This window comes from Peromyscus eremicus, chromosome 15, assembly GCF_949786415.1.
Source record: "Peromyscus eremicus chromosome 15, PerEre_H2_v1, whole genome shotgun sequence".
Lineage (NCBI taxonomy): Eukaryota > Metazoa > Chordata > Mammalia > Rodentia > Cricetidae > Peromyscus > Peromyscus eremicus.
The window spans coordinates 81,250,191-81,274,617 of record NC_081431.1 but is presented as its reverse complement, the minus strand read 5'-3'; the positions used below and the strand labels follow the sequence as shown (position 1 = coordinate 81,274,617).

The 24,427-nt window shown below is 42.7% G+C and overlaps 1 protein-coding gene across 3 annotated transcripts in view; it reads right to left on the bottom strand.

Moving 5' to 3' along the window:
* LOC131925151 (contactin-associated protein like 5-1-like) overlaps positions 1–24,427 on the bottom strand; it is an 898,625-nt gene that overhangs the window by 672,868 nt on the left and 201,330 nt on the right. For all 3 annotated transcript variants that reach the window (XM_059280428.1, XM_059280429.1, XM_059280430.1), the window contains exon 3: positions 14,414–14,607. In XM_059280428.1, the coding sequence (XP_059136411.1) occupies positions 14,414–14,607 (194 nt within the window). The remainder of the gene's footprint in view (positions 1–14,413; positions 14,608–24,427) is intronic.

The window sequence follows — 24,427 nt, the reverse complement described above, 5'->3', positions numbered from 1 at the left end:
AAAATTTATAGTTCAGAATAAGTGAAGGGCAGCACGCTAAGATTCAAGTTTATATGTATATATAAAACATATTTATTTAAATGTATTGCATCCATGTAAATACATTTAAATCTGTAGACACAAACGTTGTAAACTAGGTGCTCTGACAGCCTTGCAGTGACTCAGCAGCAGCTCAGGTCATCGCTTTTCTGTTGTTGCTAAGAGTTGCACGTTTCCACTATGCAGCACATGCATCCTTTAACAGGGGCCTGCCGTCACAGATCTCTCTCTTGCTCTCTGCCTTCTTTTTTCTGTTTCCTGTTCTATGTCTGTCTGTCTGTCTGTCTATATCTCTCTATCTCATGTCCCCACTCCAAGATGGCCTTTTGCTCTCCCCCTCCCCCAACAAACCTCTTACATTAGATTTGATGACTTCTTAGCATCATACCTTGGCCAGAACCCACCAAGATACCTTTTGAGGGCTCATCTTAACAATGAATACATTTAATTTAAATGTATGCATATAAAAGAATGCATCTTTGAATAATGACATGTATATTTCTATGTACACATACATATTTACACACACACATGTATGTGTGTGTGTGTACCTGTGTGTGCTTGTATGTGTGCACTATATGTGTTAAGAGAATCTATCAACTCTTGCTTAAATACTAGGGTCACATTCTGAAAGTAGCATTTTTTCACTCACATCTATATATTTAAATACAGCCATCTGGAAGACTCTAGGTTCTTTAGATAAAAATGGTTTATCCACATTCACATTGATGTTGCAAGTTTAAAGAACTCAAATTTTTAAGTAACTCTATTTTTAAAATCTTTCCACAGTGTCACTTGAAGTAAGATTTTTGCATTTTCTTCCATGATAATTTGGCTTTTGCATTACACAAAACTGACAAAGCCATTTATTGAGTTGTCATCTAATTGTTTCAGAAATCATTAAGTGACAAATCCATCTCCAAAGGGAATACTGACAAGCTGGCACATTATGTGGGACAAGGGAGGTACATAAAAGATGCCTGAGCTGCCACTGGAATATCTGGCAAGGAAGGAGAAGCAGAAAACCAGAGCTCTTTGATCAAGCCGCCTTTGCCTGGACCAGTCTGGGGGAGAGGCCTGCCTGCACTGAGCTGGGCAGAGTGGTTGGCATTCACCTAGGAGTCCCTGGAGGTGCAGTCACCTACATGTGCACACCTGCACCAGCACTACAGCCTTAGTATTTCCAGGTCTGGGGAAAGCCATCTCAATGGAAAGGACACCCAGACACTGGCCTCTAAGTAGAGCTGGTTTGTCAAGCATGGATTCCCTATTATCTGTTCACTAAGGTGGCTTGGGCTACCTCTCCTATGCTGTGTGCCGTTAGTGTCCTGTGTATGTGCAAACCCTTTACTTTCTTGGTCTAAGTGTGTGTGTGTGTGTGTGTGTGTGTGTGTGTGTGTACATGTATGTACAGGCACATATATCCCTGTGCATGTGTGCAGAGTCCAGAGAAGAATATCAGATCTGTTAATCTCCACCTTATTTCTTTGAGACAGGATTTGTGATTGAACCCAGAGCTCAGCTGGCAGCCAGCAAGTTTAGCAATCCTCTTATCTCTGCCCTGCACGGCTCTGGGGTTACAAATGTATGTGGCCACATCTGGCAGTTTACCTGAGTGCTGGTAACTAAGATCCTAGCGCTGATGCAGCAAGTGCTCTTGCTCTTCTTGACTCACGCAGTCCCGGGAGCCCTCTGTGTTTTCTTTAGTTCTCACGAACACACAGGACCCACGTGCAGTGTCTGAAGTAACAGCGCGTCACAGAAGCAGCTACTTTAGAGGAAGACTGCAGAAGGTCCATGCCCCGGAGAGTATGCACTCGGTGTCTCCATATCCAACTGAGGAGGACCCACAGTCAGCAAAGATGCTCAGAACATCATGCTAATATGTGTAACCTAGCCTGCTTGGTCCTTATCCCTTCAAGATACCCAGTTTTTCAGTCCATTAGTAGAAGTCTGGGCCTCTGTCATAAAGGAAGAAAGATGACACAAAAATGTAGCCAAATCACTACAAAGTCAAAATTGTTTCTAGGGAAAAATTACCATGCCACTTGATCTATTGGCAGGCCTGAAATGGGTCTCTCTCCATCTTCACACAGTTCTTCATGGCGTTCCTTTCCATGAATTTGTCTTCCCTCTCTCAGAAGACTGCCACATCCTACTTTTAAAGAACTTAGTCTGTTGTCTTACGCATGTTTATACCCTAAATTATAATCAAACAAGATGAGAAAAGAGGGACCCAAGAGTCTTGGATAACTCCAGCATTTTTCTAAGGGCCTTTTTTAAAATTTATTTTTATTTTTCAGCATGTGAGAGTGTGTGTGTGTGTGTGTGTGTGTGTGAGTGTGTGTGTGTGTGAGTGTGTGTGTGTGAGTGTGTGTGTGTGTGTGTGTGTGTGTGTGTGTGTGTAAATGAGTGTGATGCCTTCAGAGAACCTTATTTGTGACCCACCATACAAGGATGCTGGGAACTGAACTGAACTCAAGTCTCTGGAAGAGGAGTACATTCTCTTAACTGTTGAGCAATCTCTTCATCCCTGGGGACATCTATGTGATACCTTTGAAGGGAAAAAAATCTCTTTTACCTTCATCTATAGACTGTAGCTCAGTTTCTGATACAATCTCAGGCTATTTAATGAAATCATTATTTTCAAGCCAAGTTGGAGATGCCTGACACATGTTGTGGCCCCATTTGGAATTTTCTGGTGGTTCAGAAGGGCATTGAAAGCATCTGTAGACTCCCAGAGGGAAGGATTTTCTCCGCTTGGACCATTGTAACTGCTCATAGACACGAAACACATCAACTCCGCACTCCTTATTTGGCTTGTTCAGTTGGTCCACTTTTATTATCACTCTACATCATCAACTTTGCAGTATGGCCCTTTGCTTGCAGCTCACACTGAGGCTGTAACAGCAAAGCCCTCCTTGAGCAGCAGTAGTGCCTTGTGGTTTTTGTTTCTCATTCCTCTCCTTAACACTGACTGCTATTGTGATAATGAGCTTAGTAATCTTATTGAAGATGGATTTCCTTTGAACTTCTTTTCTTTGTTAAAAGCTGGGGAGAGTCTTTGTTTCCAGGAGCCCTCTCCAGGCCTGGAAGCATTCTGTTTGACTCCAAGCCAAGTAGACACCTGGGGCTTCAGACTTTGGCCTCAAGTCCTCTTCTTTAGGCGTCAGCAACTCCCCCAGGCTATTCCTGCAGCTTCTCTGTCTCCTGCAAGGCCTCTGAGCTAATTGTCTCTAATGAGCTTGCTGGGTAACTCTGCCCATAACCCAAGGAGAGCTTACCTTTCCCATTGAGCTTTCAGTCCACTCAAAAAAGTGCTGATATCTGAGGCTTGTTCTTTCTTTGAAATACAAAGCTCAAATTAAAGACACTGAGAGCAGGTGTCCTCTGGGCACCTTAACCAAGAGGATGCCACACACCTCCTTTAATAACCGTCATAGTTTTCAGCGTTTTAGCTCTGTTCAAAGCTCATCAAGTGCATGAATACACTTAAGGTTTACACTGAGCTTCACAAAGTGAAGTCCCAACCAGCTGCCCCGAATCACTTGATATTATTTTAGAAATGTAAATTCTTCACCCAACTCTGACCTATTGGGTCAGATGTTCTACAAGCAGAGCTCAGCACACTATGCCTTAACAAGCCCTGTGGGACATTTTGAGGCATGCTCATTTTTTGAAACTTCCTTTTACAGTTCATATGAGGTCAGCATCCCCATTACACTTGCTTTTCAAGGGAGGAAGCTAAGCCTCCTAGGGATTTAGTTATCTATCAGAGCCACAGATTATTTTAAACTTCAAAGCAGAGACAAAAATATAGAAGAAAACAACAGCTTAAAGATGAAACATAAATTGCATGTGTAGTAGTAAAAACCTCAGTAATGGGGGTAGAGATGTCTCGGTTGGTAAAGTGCTTGGTGTGCAAAACGAGTATCTAAATCCAAACGCCAGAACTCAAGTGAGAAGTTGGGTGTGGGAGAGTGCATTTCTAACCCAGCACTGGATAAGTAGAGACAAGTGGATTCCTGAGGTCTGTTGGCCAGTCGGCAGAGCCAAATTCAAGGGATCCGAGCTACTGGGAAAACCTGCCTCCAGAAATACCTAGAGGAAGGACACCTAAATTTGAGGTCTGTCCTCCATATGCATGCATGCGTGCATGCATACCAGTACACATATAGACAAACAGGAACCAAAAAAAAAAAAAAGAAAGAAAGAAAAAAGGAAAGAAAAACCTCAGTAAAGAGAAGACAATTAAAAATAACTTCCTCTCTCAGGCACCATACTTAACAAAATTCAATACATTTAAAGAAACAAAAACTATGCTAAAATCGAGATATTAATTCTGATTTCTTCTATTCTAAGGAGAAAGTCTCCAGAACCTAATTGGTTTATATGTATTGAAAATACAATTATGAGCTAAACATCCTGGGAAGCATGGAGTACATTGACAACAAGATTAATTTCATAGCAGTGGATTTAGAAGAATTAATTTTAAGCAGATCATCCCAGCCCTTTGATATCAACTGCTGGATCCTATCCCACTACAAATTCATCGAGGGTGGGAACCACAGTCATCTGCTCGTTCATACAAGTGTCCATATGAATATTAATCCTGAAGACTGAAGGTTGACTCCCTGTCCATGGAATGTGTTTAAATGCCACCTGTGTAAATGTGGGAAAGCATTAGCTTCCTGAAGAGGCTAGACCCCACACAGGGAAGTGCCCTGAAACATCACAGCAAATTCTCACATTAAGTAAGGGAAACAGATGGGCATCAGTCAGGAAGTTTTAGGACTAAGTGTGGAGCTGGCGGGCTAGAGAGAAGCCTGCTGAGGCTGGAGCCAGGACCAGCTGTTGACTTGACCACTTATTCCCTCCTCTCTTTCCAGCTGTGTTCCTTCAGCCTTAAGAGCATCTCAGGTCAGCAAAGACCGTAGACAGCCCCTGGGGCATCTCAAGGAGAGTAAACACTGAGCTTCAGAAGTCTATATTTGGTTATTTAAAGCTGGATCAATGTGAAGACAGGACTTCATTTTCATGTACTCTCTTCCACCACAAGCAAGACAATCTGTAAACCAAAGTGTCTGAGCAGGAAGTGTAGAGGAATGAGTACCTGGGGTCAGGAAGCAGGTACAGCTACACCTGCCATGGCTGCTGGCATATATGTGCTCACGGGGATCAAGTTACATTTCTATCCAGCGGCACAGCTAGGACCCAGCTTGCTGCATGGTGGTGATTGATCTTTGCATCCATGGTCCCTGTTAAACTGACACCTGAGTGTACACAGTTCTTCATTGACTTCTTAAAAAACAAAAGCAAGAACAAAAAACACAGCTTTTCTTAGTTCTTTGGGAGTTTTATTGAAAAAAATATTCATGTATATGTATATGTACTCATATATGTTGATGAATTCTTTGAGAATTTTATACAGTGTGTCTTGATTATAGTCACCTCTCATTTCTCCCTCACCCAACTCCTCCCAGACCCACTTCTTATCACTAACCTCCCACTTCTTTTACTTTTCATGTTCTTTTTAGAGGAGACTATCTCACAGCAGATGTCCTGGTCCTTTGGTTCTTCCAGTATTTTTACCACCTCGTCTGCAATGTTCTTTGAACCTTAGGTTGTATTATAAGTGTTTTAATTGGAGACAGGCATCCTGTGGTCAGGTGATCCTGCATTTTGACTAGTCATGGTTTCTATCTGCTACAATAAGAAGGAGCAGGAAGAGGAGGAGGAGGAGGAGGAGGAGGAGGAGGAGGAGGAGGAGGAGGAGGAGGAGGAGGAGGAGGAAAAGAAGCAGAAGCAGCAGCAGCAGACGAAGCAGCTTCTTTGATGAGGGACAAGAGCTGCATTTATCTGTCGGTAGAAGGGTAAGTATTCAGAATGCAGTCAGAGATTATACTGGTTTTGGAAAGTGACTATAGGAATTTCTCCACTAGGCTCCATGGCCTCTGCAGCCATGGGTGGTTGGCTAGGTTGTCAGTAGCAGACATGAATCCCCTCCTATTGAGGGGCCGCAAGCCCAAGTCCAGGTTGATTTATCCCACGATATAAATTTCACTCTTGTACTTTTAGGAATATCTTGCCATATTGGTCATTGTTGTGGTGTGCAGGAATTATAGCTGGGTAGGGATATTGATTACTCTTCTCCCATGGCAGCTTTCATGGCTCCTTTCAACACTATTAGAGTTAGTCCCCAAGAAGGAGGTTCCATTTCCATTAGATCTGGATGGATTCCTCCAAGTCCTGGGTCTAGAGGGTGTGGTGTCTTCAGCTGGAGGGTTGAATTTTCTTTTTCTAGTACCAAGGACAAGATCAATAGCCTGTATTATTTGGGGATCTCTTGAACTCCCCTGACCAACAACTCAAAAGTTTTCCTGTGTCTGCACTGGGATGTTTGTTTGGTAGATAATGAATTCTGTGTGTGTATATGTCGGGGGTGGGCAGTACATTGACATTCCAAGTAGCATAACTTCAATTAATATATATGTATACACACAAATACATGTTATATGTAATTTTAAGTAAATATAAAATAATATAATTTCATAGGGGTTTTTCAAACACCCTTAGTGTTATTTAGCCCTCCTCCTCTTTGACTTTTAAATAATATTCAACTCAAATATTAATGCCTGTGGTATACACTTCTAATGTATGTGTGTGAGAAAACAAATGAGAGAAATATCTTTAAAATCCTGGCAGTTCCAGCTATGGTGGCCCATTTCTTTACTCCTAGCACACTGGAGGCTGAGGCAGGCAATCATAGTGAGCTCACCGCCAAACTAGTCTACACGGTGAGTTCTAGGCCACAACAATCCTGGCAAATGTCTTTGATGGTATGTTATGTAGTCTTATTACTTTATTTTAAAGATATTAAAACAAAGATTGTGGCAATGATACAGCAGGTAAGAGTACTTGCTAAACAAGCATGAAATTCTAAAAATGAATTCCTTGAACTCATAAAAAAAAAAACCTCCCCTGGCAAAAACAACAACAACAAAAAAAACAAAAAACAAACAACAAACAAATAAACAAAAAAACAACCTGGGTTTGACAGTGTGCCTACCTGTAGCCCCAGGGCTGTCAGGGACAGAGACAGAGGATCACTGGGGCTTGGTGGCTGCCAGCCTAGCTCCAGTTTCAGTGAGAGGACCTGTCCCAAGGGACTAAGTCAGAAAGTGACAGAACAGAACTCACAACACCGGCCTTCATTTCCTAAATGCACAGATGTGTGTATCATACAAACACACACTCAAATAGGAATGTGGGCCTCATTATAGAGGAGCTATACTTTAGTCTCTGATACACATATACATACACTCAAATAAGGATGTGGGTCATGTTACAGAGGAGCCATGTTTTACTTCCTTAACGGTTCTGGGCATCCCAGAAAGGAAAAGACTGCATCTTAAAGCCTTTGTGTTCATGTACCTAGCCTGGTGCTAGGCACATAATGAGAGCTTAAAAGATATATGTTGATAGTAATGAGCTTCTTTCTCTCAAATTGTTTTCTGAAATTGGTAGGCTTAAAATAGTATATCAAACAGTGATCAATACTCAGGACATGCTAGGCAAAATTGGCAGAATAAATGTGTGTAAATCAAGAAGATAGGAGAGCATCTCCCAGAAAATTTGGGAGCTGCTCAAGGGTGAAATTGGGGAACTGATGACTGAAATGCACAATCCATTGTTTCAATTGACCTCAGGTTAAGGAAAGTGCTGGGTAACCATCGCAAGCATTTTATGTGCAAAAGACTCCAGAAAGCTGCAGAAATCACAGAGCATCACACCACAGGCTGAAGGATCCCACTGTCAAGTACGCGATGGCTCATGTGTTTGGTGAAAGGCAGTAAGGTCTTCGTAAAAGTGAAATGCAAAATGACTCTGAAGAAACTGCAAGACACTCAGAGGACAGGGAAAGGCTAGTGTATTCGCTGATTTTCTGGTTGTTGTTACAAAATAGCTGACAGGAAGCAACTTAAGGGAGAATGGTTTACTCCAGTTTACAGTCTGAGGGAATATAATTCCTCATGGGTACATGGCTGCAGGAACGGAAGTCCATTCTTCACATTGCAGCTTCAGTCAGGAAGCAGAGTGGAAGCAGATTTAGCATCTCCGTGTTCACCACGTCTTCCCATAAAACACTCCATACTGGATTGTTCCAAGGAGGCTTGAGTTTCCATTTTGATTTAGTTGAGCATTGTGTTCTGAAATCTTGATGGAGGCTGCTTCATCTCTTTTATCATTAGTTCCTAACTGCCAATGCGTTTAGGCTACTGTACTACCCATTGGCTTATGTGTTTAGACGTCATGGGTAGGCAGAGCTGAGTTCTGGCTCTGTCACTTTATTACGTGTGATGTAGCTGTGCTCCCTTGACATTTTAAAATTCCCATTTCTTCTGTAAATTGAAGCAACCAATTAGGCTTCAGTAGAAAGTAAGATGGAGAGTTGGATAGATGCCTTAGTGGTTAAGAGCACTGACTGCTCTTCCAGAGGATCTGGGTTCAATTCTCAGCATCCACAAGGCAGCTTACAACTGTCCATAACTCTAGTTTCAGGGGACCTAACACCCTCATACAGACATACATGCAGGCAAAACACCAATGTACACGAAATAAAATAAATAATTAAAGAAAAGGGTAAAATGACATGCTCATAATCTTAGCAGAATGCCCAGTTGCATGGAGTTCTGGCTGAAGAACATTTGCTGCATAGAAGTGCATGTTGTTCTGGGGTCAGATACCCCAAGGAAGTTACTTTGAACTATGGGAAGTTGTCTTCTGAGTTAAGATCATCAGCTAATAGGTACTGCCTTGCAATCTTCCTTTTTTTTTTTTTTTTTTTTTTTTTTCCTTTACAGACATGCATCTTCAAGTTTCTGTTTTTCCTCAGGGACCTTGTCCATGGTCTCCACATACTTCAGTAGAGAGCCTCCATATTATCACATAAAGGATGGTGAAAGCTCTACCATCTCGGAAAAACTGACCTGCATCACCTGCAGGGTGTCCCTTCATAGAGGACAGACTGGATGGAGTTCAGGAAGATGTGAGTAGATAGGACAGCTAAATAGGATGAATTGAAATATGATCCAAACAGAAAAAGCTGCCAGCAGCAAATGTTTCTAGGTGAAGTTTGCATCTGAAAGTTGCTTCTTGGAGTGTATTTGCAAAAGACAAATGAAGCAAATTATCACAGAGAGTACAGGCCATTGGTAATGTGGGAAGTGGATTTGAAAGGGAAAACAAATGATTGGGAGGAGGGGAATTTTAAATACCAGGATTCACACCAGCTGACTCTGTTTCTTTTTTTTTTTTTTTTTTTTTTTTTTGGTTTTTCGAGACAGGGTTTCTCTGTGTAGCTTTGCGCCTTTCCTGGAACTCACTTGGTAGTCCAGGCTGGCCTCGAACTCACAGAGATCCGCCTGGCTCTGCCTCCCGAGTGCTGGGATTAAAGGCGTGCGCCACCACCGCCCGGCGACTCTGTTTCTTGTTTTGTGTTTTCTTTGTGAATACAACAAAGAAGAGATGGCAGTGCCGGTGTCATCAAACATTCCAGGTGACTTGGAAGTCCCCAAGTAGGAGGGACATGGGTTGGATCTCAGAAACAGGTTTTATAACTTTTGATGCATGTGTGAAAGCAAGCTGCAAAGTCAAGTGCTTTATTTACCGGCGCCCCAGTAAAGACCTAAATGCTGAGCTTGGGAGAAGTCTCAGCAGGTAAAGGTTCTTTCCCCTAGTCTGATGACCTGGGGTCTATCCCTGGAATATACAGAGTGGAAGAGAACAGACTTCTGCAGCTTGTCATTTAGCTTATACATACACCCCACCAACACACAGAGTAAAATCACACTGGCTCAGGCTGCTGCTCAGAGTTAGAATTTTAATCTCTGCATTCCTCTGATATGTCTACACCACAAACCAGAGAGTCTTCAGATCCACTAGGATTCAAAAAATTGTTGAAAGTCTGTCCCTGAGACACCTTCATGCCTGATCATTTAGTGGCCAGGAGCACAGCTTGTTAATAAATCAGGAGGCATTGCTAAGTGGCTGCTCAGTGGCCTCATTCATGAATGTTCCACTCAGTGCCAGATCAGAAACTCTACAAATTGGATTTTTAGTGCAGGGAGATTTTCTCCTGTCTATTGCAAAGGTGTCTTTTAAAGGTTCTTATCCTGAAGTGAACTTGAAGTAAAAGAAATCTCTTGGGTGCTAGTAAATTGATGTTCCACACTGTGTGCTGTCTGTGTTGTTTGGTATACCTACTTTAAAAAATATTACAAACTGAAGCACACCAAACACACACCTCTGCAAACAACTAAATGAGCCTGAGGCTATAACTGTTAGGAGGGAATTTATCTCCTCAGGTATGCCTCAGGCCATGAGTTCCACCCCCCCCCCCCCCAGCAAAACAACAACAAAAAATCAGGGTGTTGAAGAGATGACTCAGCATGGACCCTGCTTCCTGTACAAGCACGAAAACCAGAGTATGAATCTCAGGAATTTACTTAAAAACTGAGTGGGTGTGGCCTTCTGTCTGTGATCCCAGTGCTGAAGAGGTGGAGACAGGAGCTCCTTAGAGCAAGCTGGCTAGTTAGTCAAGGTTTAAAGGTGAGCTCTGAGTTCAGTGAGGGACCCTGCCTAAGTGTATGAGAGAATGATCAATGAAGATGTTCTCAACACCATACATGAAACTCTATACATAATAGTACACATGTACACACAGGAATGTAAACAAAATTTCAACACACATGTGAGTCCACATTCATGTCAGTAGGCATACACACATATTTATACATGCTATACACATACAAAAAGAAAGAAATCCTTAAAAGATGCTCTCAGGCAGCATCCTTGAAGGTGATACTTCATATCAATGGGCTTTCATATGGGGGTTGTATCGAAAGTTAAATGGGCTATTCAGAGGGTTGTGTTAAAAAACAAAAACAAAAACAAAAACCTCTTTTTTTTTCATTTCATTCCCTGAATCTATATATAACCTTATCCCTGAAGTAAATTTTAAAAAATTCAGAAGGAAAAACTAAGATAATCTATTGTATGTGTACATGTGTGATTTATGCTTGTATGTTGAGAGGTCAGTATCACATATCTTCCTTAGTCTCCCTACACCTTATTTTTTGAGTCAGGTTTTTTAACTAACCCTGGAACTCATCAATTTGGGTAGACTGGCTGGCCAGTAAGCCCAAGAGATCACTTATCTCTGACACCCCAGAACTAGGTTAGAATTGTGTGCCACCATGTCCACTCTCTCTCTTATATATAATTGGGGAATGGAACTCAGGTCCTCACAGCTGTGCCACAAACATTCCACTCACTATGCCACTTTCCTACCCAAGGCGATCTGTTTAACCATAGCATGTTTTGATGCACGATCCAATATTAGCTATAAAGGAGACATCACCTATTTTGTGAAATGTTTGTAAAACACCAGTTTGACAGACTTTCTTAGACCATTTCAGAGTTTAGACACTATTTGCAACACTCAGGTAGAGTTAGGTATAGTTGATGATTTCTTACTTTTTTTATATTTAGCAGTGTGTGAATTAAACAGTGGGGTTTAATATTGTTCTTCCAGAGTAAGTCTGACAAGGTTCACATTTCAAGTGAGAAAAGGGAAAAAACTGTGAAAATTAAAAAAAAAAGTAAGAAAGGAGAAACAGACCATAATCTTGCAGTCAAGTATATTTAGAAATAAAACTTAAAGCCGGGCGGTGGTGGCACACGCCTTTAACCCCAGCACTCGGGAGGCAGAGCCAGGCAGATCTCTGTGAGTTCGAGGTCAACCTGGGCTCCAGAGTGAGTTCCAGGAAAGGTTACACAAAGAAATCCTATCTCAAAAAACAAAACAAAACAAAAACAACAAACAAACAAAAACAAAGCAAAACAACTTAAAAAAAAGAAAAAGAAATAAAACTTAATTTTGTCTAGTGGTGCTAATGGTGCCTGGATAGTGTCGGGCTGATGAGGATGATGGAATATGGTGGCAACAATCTTGTCCCTCCACACTGCAGCTCTAAGAACCATGGTGATTCCAGAGTACTTTTATTAAACACCCTAATTTAGTCCAGTGTGTCAAGACTTAATTCTCCATGGAAGCAGAAGAGAGAGAGACGCCTGCCTTGAAAGAAATTAAAAACACTTGAAACTCAAGTGAACCAATACCCCTAGCAAGGTTAAGAGCCCTTTGCCAGCTGTTCCCAAACACAGAGATGCCAGCCTTGAAATGCGCCCTGAGGCCCAGGGAGGCTGAGAGAAGGCCGCTAAGATCTGAAGAAAATGAAACTTGGATCTTTTTTTAAAGATGGAAACAAAATGACTCAAAACTGCAACTCCATCTGAAAACAACCAGTTCTGATTGAAAACCCTAGAGAAAATAAATAATCCCACATCTATTTTCCCCTCTAAAGTCAACATAAAAGTTTCCAATGGTTCCCCAGGCAGAAGGACTGCTGATTTGTCACTCCAAACTGAACAGCAAACCAAGCACAAATCTGTAAAAATGGATGTGGACCTCAATATTGAGAAACAAAATAGAAGAGCCTCCAAAGAGTCTTTTCAAAATGAAAAGCCATGCTCTGTGAGACTACTGTAACCGATATCATAAGTGACCCAAGTAAAGATAACAACGATATTCAGTACTCCATTTAGTAACTAGTCAGAATGCTTAGTTTACCCCTCGTCTCAATTAGAGACCCAGATGGTGGATAGAAAGCAAGCATCAGGGCAGCTAAAACACATTCTTCTCAGCAAGGTCGGGCAAACACTGAAAGATGGAGTAACTGAAGTCAAAGCTGCAGACGAAGAGGTTCTGTGGGGGAAAGAGTGTGTGAGCCAACACCACGTCTTCCCATTTATGTTCTTTTAGAAAAAAATCAGTGATGTTTTTCTCCTAAACCAAAAGCAGTATTTGTTTATGTTATTTTGCTCAAAGCATGAACTTTCCTTTTTTTTGATATCTACATACATGTTTATGCGTGCATGTATGTTTACACATGTATACACCTGTGTGCAGAGGCCCGAGGTTAACTTCAGATAGCTTTCTCTGTCACTTTTTATCTGCTTAGGCAGTGTCTATTGTCTTTCTGGTGAGTCTGGCTAGCCAGCATGTTTTGGGAGACTCTAAGGATGCTATCACATCTACCTGGCTTTTCTGTGGGTTCTGGGGATCGGGACTCCATCCCCACCCTGTGATGGCGAGCACTATGCCTGCTGAGCCATCTTCCTAAGCCCCCAACTCTGTCCTCTGGAGACAGCTCCAGGTAGAGCAACCCTGTGCTCACTCCTGTCCCTGCTTTCTTTTCTTTACAGTTTCCTGACCACCGTTGGCTTACACGAGGGGCACGTGTCAAAGAGCATGTGTCGGGGCTGCAGCAGGGTAGAAAGCTGTTTATAACTCAGAGCAGGTGCATTACTCCCAAACTGATCACGGCTCACAGTGCCAGGGTAAGTCTAAACTTTGCTGTGTTTTCTATATTTGAATGTTTTTACAACCTTGAATGATGGCTGTTCAACACAGTCAGACAAGAGCACAGATTCCTCAGGCCAAATCCCACGCTTAGTGATCTTGGACAAGTGACATTGTTCAGTTATTTAGGCAAGTTATGTAAAATGTCTGATACATATTTAAACAAATAAGTAGACATATGTCCTCAACCAATACGATAGTGAGTGCTAATTGTCAATTTGACAGCATCTAGTGTCAGTTGAGAGACGAGCCTGTGAGCATGTCTGTAGGAAACTCTCGTGATGGTACTAATTTACATGGGAATATCTTCCCACAGTGGGTGGCAGCATCCCCTGGCTAGGATCCTGGACTGTATAACAATGGAGAAAGTGAGCTGAGCACTAGCATAACATTGATTGTTCCTTTTGACTGTTGATGCCACATGACCAGGCCCCTCACGCTCCTGCTGCCATGACTTCCCTGCCATGATGGGTAGTAACCTTGAACCCTAAGCTGAAATAAGCCCTTTCTCACTTCCCTTGCTGTCATTGGTAGAATTTTACCACAGCACCACGAAGGAAAGAAAATACGATAGCCAACGACACAGTCTTACTGACAGATTTTGTCGGTGTGTTTCTCTATTTTTATAGATGACATAACAGAGTCTGTCGGAAAAATATCAAGATGTAAGAAGGGGAGGAACACACTGAACTCTCTCCAGTTGACACTGATTTTCCTGGGGAGAGAGTTACACTGGAACCAAGGTCTTTATGTGATGTCCTTATTTCTGAACAGTAGCAGGACAGTGATTAAGCCCCCCAGTCTGGGGACAGCAAGATGCCAGAAACACTGGCTGGCTGGCATTAGCACATCTCATCGCTATTCACTGGAAGACAAAGTATTTCCTACCCAGATGCTGTCTTCTTGCTTGTACTGCTGCCAGTTGTGGCCTGTGTCGCTGAACATCAGGCGATAGCTTGTCACCCAGTCAGAGCTCCCGTATCTTCCCTGCGTGGCCACTGCCGTAATCTCCACTCTGCTGCCCAGGTCCATCTGGAGCCACTGTTGGGCACTGGAGTCTGCTGGGGACCAACCACCAGTTCCTGGAATAGGATGAAAGAGAGACTGGTAATAATGCCTTAGAAAGTCACCATTTCGTATGTCAAAGATCAATGGAACTAGGTTCTACTAAGGCACCGTTGTTCCCTGGCTCTGAACTCAGTCCCCCAGGACATTCAGAACCAAATTTTGATCCTGTAACTCAGGGCTCCAGGTTCACTGCAAGTAAGGTGTGTACAGTGTCTCTTTCCATCCCCTTCTCTTTCACTTCTTTCTTTTCTCTGTCCGAATGTGTATTAAGAATCCACCAGGGGATTCCGCGTAACTCATTATGGGTACAAAGGTGAAGGAAGACATTAACTGGTCCTTTCATGGGCATCATTTGTTCATTTAACCTTTATTCTTCATGCGGAGAATGCTGGGTGAAAGGGAAAGGAAAATCCGATGAAAGCTTGCGAGGAACCTCCACGAGAGAAAGACAGAGGTTACAATAGTGGTACAGGGGACAGGCTGACTTAGGAGGTGTTCAGAAAGGCCTTTCAGTCCACAGACAGGAAAGCTGAAAGCTGAGGCCAGCTACCATGCCTGGACAGGGTGGGAAGCACTAACAGTCACTGTTCTCTCACTTATCAGAGGGAACAGAGGAGGGAATGGTGTGTGCACAATCTCAGGACACGAGGAAACACTGCACACTTCATATGTAGCTGCTACACCAAGACACACACGGACTTTTCAACAGCTGCTTGGCTCCTAGACGAGTCACAAAATTTGAACTTCGTAGATATAAATATTCATTCTCATGGAATTGGAAGACTCCTGGCTTAAGCTTTTATCTCCATCTCATGTAGGAAAAAATAAATCAATATGAACCATTATTGACTGCTGAATTCTTAAGTCCTCTGGAACCTGGGGTGAGGGGCACTAACGAGTGTCTTATAAGATGGACAGGTATGTGGTGAAAATCAACCATTTTGCTCAGAACAGGAGCTGAGAGGGCTACTAAGCTTAGGGGAACAAGTAATAGATTCACCTTTTCCTTCAATTTACACACTTGTTCCTGTGATACTCTTTTTTATCTCCCACCAAGTGCAAGAGCGTTCACTCACATCATGGCTTGGCAGCTCAGTGACTTTCTGTGTCCTGGTCCCTACTGCACAGCCCCTCACTATATGTGACTATGTAGATCTGGGAGCTGGGGGAAGTCAGGCAGAAGCCCTCCTGATCTTAGGACATATGTTGCATGCGAGGACTGTCTTCAGCATCAGATACTCTTTAATATTCTTCTTTGATAAGCTTCTTTTTATTTATTATTATTAAGAATTTTTATTTTATATTATAATTTTATTTCTTCTTAGTATTAATAATAAGATTAAAGCAGGGAAGGAGAAAGGCATGTGATTGCCATCTACTTTGAAATGTGTTCTGAGTGTTGGGTATGACATCAACAAGATGGGTAGTATGGTACACTGACAACTCCCCCTTTCTGTAGTGAGAGGGCTACACGTTGGGGGGACATGGGGTAACTGCATTCTTTAGCTTTCCATATAATTATAGCTGTAACCACAAGACCAATTTCTCAACGAAAAAGCTGTAAATGGATTTCCAGCTCCCCTCTGCCACTTGCTCTCGCTTTCCCATGACAGATACTGTGAACAAGGTCTAGATACTGCTGAAACCATAGTTTCTGAGTAGTTAAAGATTGATTTGTATGCTTGTGTTTTTGCGTGTAGCATTTCCTTTTAGTATATCTATTGAATAAACTTATTATAAATTATACATGGGAAAAGATAAAAGTGTAAAATAATACACACAGAAATTTAAGAGTGGGCAGAATAATGTAGGATTATTACATTTTTTTGTGATGTTTTGAGTTTGAGTGATGTTTACTAGTTTGCAGTGAAAATCTTCAAGCCTTCATAATTTTCTTTTCATTGCCAACAGACCCCAACTGAACTTCTTGATCATGCTTTAGACCTTTTCCTTTTTATAAATATTGACATGTAAGATATTATATTAAAATGGAAGAAAACAGGTCTGTGGTGATGGCTCAACAGGTAATGTGCGCGCAGTGCAAGACAGGAGTTTGGATACGAGTACTCATGTAAATCCTGGGCAGGTGTGCTGGCTTAATTGTAATCTCAGTGCAAGGGAAGCAGAGGCAGGGGGCTCCCCAAGCAAACAGGCATGCTAGACTAGCAGGGTCAGTGAGCACCTGTTTTAGGTGAGAGATATTTCATCCATATAAAAGGTGGAGAGCAACAGAACAAGATACCCAGGTTGCAGAGCCTTGGTCCTCAATTTGCATGCCTGTATATATGAACATGTATCTTCCCACACACATGCAGACACACAAACACACATTCAAGCATGCCACACATTCACATAAAAAAAAGAAAATGTAGTAGTAAGTATGTACCTTTGTAAAAAAAAAAAAAAAAAAAAAAAAACCCAATCAATTAAATAAATCAAAGGTAAAGCTAAAACTACAGAGTATTTAATATAAGATGATTTCTTCAAACATGTCTGGAGAAAATAATATTTTTTTCTTTTAATTGGAGTAGGGGGGAGAAAACCCCATCTCACTTTCTTAACCCTCCTGAAAGCGAACCAGAATGGAACAGTGGCTGTGAGCATTCATTATCAGATGAAGGTAAGCACATTCTGAACCTTCCAGTCACAGCTCAAGTACTTAGCATGAAGGACCACTCCCTGGATAATAATTGCCTAGGCCTCTTTCCCTGGTATTGAAGACCCCCCCCCCCACATACACACACATTGCACCTAATGGATAGCCCCTCAGGGTTTCTGTGGTTGTCACAGCAAACATTTTCTTTATTAGCCAAACAGTAAATGTATTTTGCAAAATTATGAGGGTGACCTCAAGAAATGTACAGTCTTTCTAAGACAAACTATGTGCCCACCCATTCCTCTTTCTGAATTATGTCAAAATTCAGTGAATTTGAACACAAATACATTGAAGTTGAAGTCAAAATGCCAACTGAGGCAGTGTTGTCATAATCACAGCTGATGACTCTGATTTCTGAATATGAAGACTATCATCAATCCTGCAGTTTACACTTCAAAGCATTTGAAAGAAATTTCAATTTCAAGAAAACTTAAAAATCTGTATTTATCTATTATTTTTTTTATTTATTTTCTCTCTGTGTGTGTCTGTCTGTCCATCTTTGAACACACATGTGCCAAGGTATGCAGGAGAAGGCTGGAAGAGTGTTTGGGATTTGGTTTTCTTCTTCCATCATGTGGGTTCTAGGGCTTATCTCAGGCTGTTAGCCTGGAAAGTAGGTGCCTTTACCTAATGAGCTATCTTTTAGGTTAGAAATGAAAAGAAAATGATCTCACCATAAATATGTACAATATTCAGAGCTCAGCCATATTTTTACATACATAAAATCGGTGATGATTGTAAGACTATGTCTGATTTCATTTCTAACAACCTACAAGCCTCACTCACTGCATACTAGACTGTTGACTCTGTGTGTGTGTGTGTGTGTGTGTGTGTGTGTGTGTGTGTGTGTGTACACACACACACATATGTTAGAACAGGTCCCATGTAGCCCAGGCTGGCCTCAAACTCCTTATGTAGCTGAGGATGATCTTGAACTCTCAATTCTCTTTCTTACACTTCCTGAGTACTGGCATCACAGGTGTAGTTTGGGGAATCTAACCAGAACTTCGTGCATATTAGCGAACTACCAATTCAACAATATCTGAGCCCCTCCCCTAGACTGCTAACTTCAGGTTTTGTTTTTTACAGAGCATGTGGTGCAACTAGATGTTAGTGCAAAAAATAGAGGCCTGGCTCAGTACTCAGATCTGCTTCCAAGGTTAGGTTAGAGGAGGTTCTCCCAACTGTACTCAGCCACAGCACTAGGAGAGTCAGGTGCCTATCCAACCTCACATGACTCACAATTGATAAAAGAGGGGATTCCAGTTCAGACAATCAGTATCCAGCACCAGAATTCTTTGCTCCCAAGCACTACCAGTCACTCTTATCTCGCTTATCATCTCTGTTTCCACCTGAGCCATAAATCACACTTCACCCTCTCCTCTCCAGTGTCTCTCTGGATTTTTGCGGAAATCAATGATTGTATTTCATTTGAAAAAATAATTTACTGTATTAATGTGTTCATGTATGCATGTGTGTTCATATGGTGTGTGTGTGTGTTCATGTGGTGTGTGTGTGTGTATCCCACAGTGCCCATTTGTAGGGCAGAGGTCAGCTTGTGCATCCTTCCATCATGTAGAGCACAGATATTGAACTCAGGCCCTCAGGCTTGGCAGCAGGTACCATTTACCCACTGAACTATCCTGTAGTGGTTTGAAAAAAATGGCCCCATAGAGAGCAATGCTATTAGGAGGTGTGGCCTTGTTAGAGGACATGTGTCACTGTGGAGGTGGGCTTTGAGGTCTCCTTTGTTCAAGCTACGCTCAGTGAGACACAGTTTGCTTCTGCCGCCTGTGGATCAAGATGTAGAACTCTCAGCACCTTCTCCTGCTCCATGTCTGTCTGTGCACTGTCATGTCCTGCCATAATAATGGACTAAACCTCTGGAACTGCAAACCAGGCCCAATTAAATGTTTTCCTTCATAAGAATTGCCATGGTCATGGGGTCTCTTCACAGCAATAGAAACCCTAACTAAGACATATCCCCCAAGCTCCACGAATGCTATTTTTGTTCATGTGTATCAGGGAATAATAAACTGGGCTCAGAGCTGGTCTAGAGGATTTCACTAGAGACTTTTACTCAATTCTTTTGACTTCAGGTTTGTTCCTCGGGTTTACAGTGACTAAAATCTTAAGCAAGTGTAAAAGACTCGTTTATAGAATTATAATCAAACATTAAATAAGACGAAGAAGCTGTCTCCTCACCCTTGTAAATCTCTCCTTCAGCTTTCTATGTCACAGTGCTGTGAGACAGCTTGAATACAGGCTGCGATAGACTCTGGGTACGAACCAGGACAACTTGTGGGGAAGAGCAGAACTCTCTCTTTCTGCCTATTTCCATTTCAACCTCAGAAATGGAAATGAGAATCGATGGATGCCACACATTGGAAACAGCACAGCATGGATTCTTTTCAGAGATACTGAATAGCATACATACCAAAATAGACTCCATCTGTACAAGACCAGCTGACATAATCCATTAGGGCACACAGTATTTTCACACTTAATATGTTTCAAGCACACAGATTGACTTATTTTATTTTATGGTTTTATTTTGTGTATGCATTTGTATGTTCATGTCTCTGCCTATACACATTTGGATGCTGGTGCACATGTGTGTGAAAGTCAGAGGCCAGTGTTGTGTGTCTTCCTGTAACACTCTCCATATTTTTGAGACAGGGTCTCTCCCTGAACCTGGTTAGTCTGAGTTAGCATCAACTTGACACAGTCTAGAGTCATCTAGACTTACAATCAATTGAGAAATTGCTCATATAAGCCCATAGTTGATTATATATTGAGTAGGAGGGCCAGGTCCACTGTGGACAACGTCCTTTCCTGGACAGGTGATCCTGGATTTGGTAGAAAAGCCTGTGGTTAAGCCAGCAGGGGCTATGGTTTCTGCCTCCAGGTTCCTACTTGAGTGCCTGCCTTGACTTCCCTGCAAGATGGAAGTGACTTAACAGAGTAACTTTGATCAGAGTGTTTTATTATAGCAACAGAAAGCAAACTCAGACACGAGCTCACTGATTCAGCTACATTAGCCAAGTGACAGCCAAGTATAGCTTTCCTCCCCCTTGCCGTTGCTGGGATTGCAGACACACAACTGCATGCCTGCCTGACCATGGTACCAAGGCTCCTAACCCAAATCTTCATGCTTCCACAATAAGCACTCTACCAACTGAGCTATCCCACCAGCCCTTGACTACTGTTTAATCCCTACAATAAATCTCATAAGGAACAGATTCCCCAGACCTGTTCCTCCCTGTACATTACATGGAAGCCCTCTAAACAACAAATACATTCCCATGAATGAACCAGGAGCTAACAGGAAGGATGAGCTGCAGCCTCGGTTATGACACCCTTGGTAGCCCTGTAAGCCAAGACTCAAAATTGTTTTATATACAAATCCACTTAATGAGTAAAGCCCAGTAATAAACAGAAACAGAGGCCTTGGGACTGGGAAGATGGCTTACTTGGTAAAGCACTTGCCTTGCAAACATGGACACCTGAGTTCATACCCCCGCAATCATTTAAAATGCAGTGCACAGCTACTATCCAAGCTCTGGAGAGGAGGAGTCAGGAGGATCACTGAGGATCACTGGCAAGCCAGCTTGGTAAGTTTTAAGCCATTGAGAAGGCCTGTCCCCAAAAACAAAACAAAACAAAATGGTGGGTGGAGTCTGAATAACACACCTGTCCTTTGACACACACTTAAACACGCATACATTACACGTCTGAGAGACCCTTCTGTGAACATTTAACAAGGAAGCATGTGTCTAAGAGTGATTCAATTATGCTCACATGTCTAGGTATTAAAATTATGCCTCACACTCAGAAGGGCATCCACTCCTCTCTTTAGAACACTCGCATCCGTATGAAACAGGATCCAGGCTGAGCAAAGACCCCTAAGGCTGGGACAATGCTGGATGAAAGATACAAATGCTTCTTGTGCTTCTGGACAGGTCTAGTATGACGGGATGCTGCAGCTGACAATCACACATGTCCCACACTTCTAGTTTAAGGACTAACAAAGCTCCATAGGGAAACCAATTGGGAGCTTCCCCAAATACTCAGTGTGGTTTTTAAAAAGGCCCAAATCCTGTAAAATAGGGTGGAGAGATGGCCCGCTTATTGCTCTTTTGGAGGACTTACAGGGTTCCTAACACCTACATCAGGCAGCTCACAACTGTCTGTAAATCCATCTCCATGGCATCCCATGCCCGCTTCTGGCCTCTGCAGATAAGAGGCACATATGCACACACACAGACATGAACAAAGACATATATACAAAAATAAAACTAAATCTATAGGTTAAAAATTGTGTAAGGAACCCTGGGATGGGACTGTTTGAGACCATTTTGCAGAGAGAAGCAAAGGGGTTTATCATAGGAGACTCATGGAAAGGAGGGACACCTTTGTCCGAACTAGACCCAGTTGTAATCAAGGGCTGTTTGCCACCAGAAAAATGCTGGGAGAATGCTTTTGGGTATGGGTTCATTTAAGTCTTCTGGCAATCAACTAAGAGGCAAAGACTTCAGTGTAAATAGTTCATCTATAAATGATATGAGGAGACCAGTGAAGGTGAAGGAAATGTAGAAAAGGCAGCCTGTGGCACCTCATGGAGCCCTGCGTCTGTGAGTAAATCAGAGCTCAGCTGTCATCACAGGGAGTGACTAAGGGATGCATGACGGTGGGCAGAGTCAAAGGCATCCTTGAGCAAAGAGGAAAAGAAGTAGCAACAGTGTGGGGAGCTTTTCTGCTGGGATGTTCTTTGCCTCTGGGTATTCCCTAGCACGTAGATTGTCCTCAACTGTGAGAACTGGCTTACTGCCAGAGCTATACACTGTTGTCTTAGCTAGGGTTACTATTGTGGTGATGAAACACCATGACCAAAAACAACTTGGGGGAGGAAAGGGTTTATTTCATTCACAGTTCCATAAAACTCTCCATCTTCAAAAGCATTCAGGGCAGGAACCTGGAGGCAGGAGCTGATGCAGAGACCATGAGGGAGTGCTGCTTACTGTCTTGCTCCTCATGACTTGCTCAGCTTGCTTTCTTATAGAACACAGGAGTACCAGCCTAGGGGCAGCCCCACCGGACAATGGCTGGGCCTGCCCATATCAATCACCAATTAAACAAATGTCCTACAGGCTGGCCTACAGCCCAATCTTATGGACTCATTTTCTCAATTGAGGCTCCTTCCTCTCTGATGACTCTAGCATGCATCAAAATGACATAAAATTAGCCAGCACAGCTGTTCCAAGACTTGTTCTGTCTGAAAAGAAGCCTGTTAGCCTCCTGCACATCTCAGCCCATAGTGGAACCACACGACTTCCACAGCGGAGCGCGGGCTGTCTCACTATGTAACTGACAGTGTGGAGCCCTCCGTGGTCTAGACCTTCCTCTTGCCATGCAAAGGAGCTGTGTTTCTTCTCACTCCTCCATCCTCCCCTCACTACACTTCTCCAGGAATCGCGTCTTCACAAGTCTCTTCAACATCAGCTCATTTCTGGAAGGAATGTCCCCAGGGTTTCTACCGTTCTGGCTTTGTGACTAAATGAAGAAATCAGGTGGTGGAGTATGAGAGATGTGGACACAAGCAGGCTCCATGGATGCCACTGCTCACCTGTGTGTCTGTTTGTGAAATACCGTAATTTTGAAGGTGCCTGTGGCTCAGGCAGCTTGGCTGTGGTGTCCTTCAATGAACAGTTTCTGTGAAGTTTGGGGTTGGGGCTAATCAGGCCATGCCCACATGCTGCAGCTGGGAAGAAAAAGGCAAGTGCCATACATAGAGCCTGTCTGTGAATGTGTAACCCTTTAGAAGACTCTCCAGGTTCCAGGATTCAGGACCTTACTACACATTCAAATTTAAGTCTCACTTTCTTCAGGGCATTTCCAGGGTGAAGCTGCTGGAATTTGGGACATCGGAGGGCTGATGGTGTGATGAGTGTCTTTACTAGATGTGCTCATCTTGCACACTTCTGCCACATCCTCCAAGTTGTGTTCATTCCCTACCGTGCAGGACCCCTCACTTCCTGCCTCCTGGGAATCAGGGAAAGTCTGGCTGCAGGCTGTGCTGTGGAATACACATCAACTGCATCCTCCTTCCTCTGAAACCTGTAAGAGAACCCTGGTTTGCCATGTGAAATTGAACCCTCTCAGAGCTCCACCACATGGTTGTCTGTCTACAGCATTAATACTTCTTCTAGGAAATGTATTGCCCCAAAAGACAATCTGCCTCAGTGCCCCCCCCCCCAAAAAAAACAATGGTTTCCATCTTTGGAAGAGTGAAACCATTAAGGTCATGAGATATTGGGAATGTCTACCTGTCTGTTTCACAGACCAGAAGTTACATGTGACATTATGAAGCAGCCAGGAATTCATTGAGGCTCAAAAGATCTCCAGTTTAGTTTTAATTAAGAATGCTTCATATTAGTTCCCTTTGCAGACCCAGAATTTCTTCATACACACATAAAACAACCATTCATTTATAGAAATGTGTTGGATGGCTATGCATATAAAACTTTGAAGACTGATTAATAGTTCAATACGATACTGAATATCTAGATTTAGATTAGATAAAACTGACTGGACTTCCTTGTTGAAACCAGCTACACCTTAATGCTCAATCTCTCTGTCACTGTGTGCGTGTGTGTGTGTGTGTGTGTGTGTGTGTGTGTGTGTGTGTGTGTGCATTTACATGTACATGTATATGCACCTGTATGGAGATCAATAGTCAACCTTGTCCATCATTTCTCAGGAGCTGTCTGAAAGGACCAAGTATATGCCATAACAGGCTGCTCAGTCTTCTCTCAGAGATCTGGCCTCAATTTCAGTTTCCTGAGACTTGAGCAAGCAGTCTCTGTGAGGGCCATGAACAAAAGACATAGTCCTTGCAGTAGCTCCCTTTCTGCACGTACTCTGACTGCTCAAAGTTCAGCCAGATGTTTACTGTCTGGGATCCTTCATCAACTTAGAGTTATGTCCATGAGTCAAGGACAGAGCCTAGACCACTGAGCCAGCCCCCACAGTCAGTATGTGCTAGGCCAGCAAGCCTTCATGGTAGCTCAAGGACAGAGCCTGGACCACTGAGCCAGCCCCCACAGTCAGTATGTGCTAGGCCAGCCAGCCTCCATGGCAGCTCAAGGACAAAGCCTGGGACTTGTCCCGGACAGCCC